The sequence below is a fragment of the Salvelinus alpinus genome, chromosome 10 (genome assembly GCF_045679555.1).
Source record: "Salvelinus alpinus chromosome 10, SLU_Salpinus.1, whole genome shotgun sequence".
In the NCBI taxonomy this organism is placed as follows: Eukaryota; Metazoa; Chordata; class Actinopteri; order Salmoniformes; family Salmonidae; genus Salvelinus; species Salvelinus alpinus.
In genome coordinates, this window is record NC_092095.1 from 66,290,082 (window position 1) to 66,292,116 (window position 2,035).

The 2,035-nt window shown below is 45.2% G+C and overlaps 1 protein-coding gene across 1 annotated transcript in view; it reads left to right on the plus strand.

The window, feature by feature from the left end:
* The first annotated feature begins 384 nt into the window (after positions 1-384).
* Positions 385-2,035, plus strand: part of LOC139532667 (Krueppel-like factor 7) — a 61,396-nt gene continuing 59,745 nt past the window's right edge. The window contains exons 1-2 of the mRNA XM_071330574.1: positions 385-524; positions 645-847. Coding sequence (XP_071186675.1) covers positions 746-847 — 102 coding nt within the window. The 5' untranslated portion in view covers positions 385-524; positions 645-745. The remainder of the gene's footprint in view (positions 525-644; positions 848-2,035) is intronic.

Below are 2,035 nucleotides of genomic sequence, written 5' to 3' on the forward strand. Positions count from 1 at the left end.
CACACGTAGAGTATATAGTTATTGTTTAGGCCTATAACCGAATATAGCCTGGTTTCCCTGTCTATTCGAGGAGCCCACGAAAACGACTAGACGTTTGTGCTCTAACTTATTTTAGTAGACAGTCCGAGATGAGCCGCTTACCATGTCTATTTAGCCTCGGATAAATAGCTCACCTTTCAAACGTATATATGGCTTGAGTGACAGGGAGGGAGAGCCTATTGAGGTCCAATGATTTGCATATCTCCTCCTCTTACACACCTTAACCTGTCAAATCTCCACGTTGGCGGATCGTCAAAGCCATTTACCTTATATAGCCACGCACGAAGTTGATTGACAGTATGTACACGCCCCTCCACTCGCTACTCTCCTCCCCGTTTGTCTTGCGATGCCTGTAGCCTACTACCATCCTGCCCGAACATGTTCCTACGGAAGCGGAGCGCTGGGGAAAAGCGTAGTGGGGATGAGCAAGGTTACTACCTAGCAATAGCCTACGGATACACATGGAGCCTCCATCATCTCTGCAGGTTTGCGTCTCTCACCAAGTCTAAACTCGTTCATTAGAGTCTCCAGCAAATAGTGAAACTATATATTTCCTTCTTTCGGATCAGTTTATGTTTCTTTCTATGCATTATATTTCCTGATAGGACTGGCATGAACGTGGATTTGGACATTTGATTTGGCACAGCCGGATTCTTTTTTTTCGTGGAACAGTCTCCTTTCTGCGCTCCGCACACAGAGCATCATCATGGACGTTTTGGCGAATCACGGTATTTTTCAGGAACTCCAGCTCGTGCATGACACCGGCTACTTCTCTGCGATGCCTTCGCTGGAGGAGAACTGGCAGCAGGTGACTATAGAGTTTCGATCGTTAGCGATATCAATCGTTAACTGTAGCTATATTGCTGATGGCGGTTTGGCAAAGCCACCGAAGTGCGCTCGAATCACTGACATAGGCGTCAACTTTCCTCCAATACCTTGCATCACAAGTTCAGAGAGAGAGGTACTATAGCCTACATGTAATAGTAACTTGTCAAATAGATGAGTCTATTGCAATTAAATCTTCATACTAGGCAATTAAATCTGCACTGATGTATTGTTACGCTATTGTTAAGAATATTACCCTGTGTGATTAACTTGAAGCATGGTGTCTAATATGAACAGTGTCGCAATGTAAACTTGTACTAAGTATGATTGTGTTATGATATTAGATCCTACCAGCGGAGTGCTGTTCTGTGTTGAGCCGAGCCCAGGTTGTTATTCGCTGCCGCTAATGTATCCTTCACCCGTGCGCATGGTCTCAGCTGTCAAAAGCAATTAGGGGAAAGCGGTCATAATTTCGACAGGGAAGATGTCGATCTCTGAATAATAAAAACAGTGCTTTGTACATAAATAATACATCTGCTTCCGTCGGATTACTTGTTTTGAAACCCTCGGCGGCATGAGGCGAGGAGGTTCCCCATTCAAATGCATAATGTATTAACGCAGATGTATAGGGTTGCCGTTCGAGATAAGCAAGTGGTCTTTTTACAAGATGCTGTGGAAATGGGGAATAAGAAGAGGGGGATTATAATGAGGGAATGATATGGTCCAGGAGTCAAGCCTCGGGGTTTCCGAGTCACATTGTGTCATAGTTTTTATTACACAGGCTCTATGGTGAAATGTCACGCCGGAGGACACATGGTGAAACCAACGTACTGCTCTGCTCTCCGTAGGGCTGCGGGCGTTATTCAACACTGGTCTGGTGGGATGTAAACGGTTTCACTTACTATGCAAGACAACATATACACGTTCAGTTTTCTCTATATGCATAAAGTCTCGATGTTTCTTGTTTTACGCGGTGCGTGTAAAGGCATTTAAAGAACCACGTGGTTTCCATGCCGCATGCCATCCACCTGCACTGATGGAAGCGGTTTGGGATGATCATTTTCGCCACCAGCATCGCTGGGCTGCAGGCAACAGCAGTGCATGGTAATTTGATGCCGGCTACTTGTGCCAGTAGAGTTGTTGTGTGTAAATGAAGGATAGTGGTCAGTCA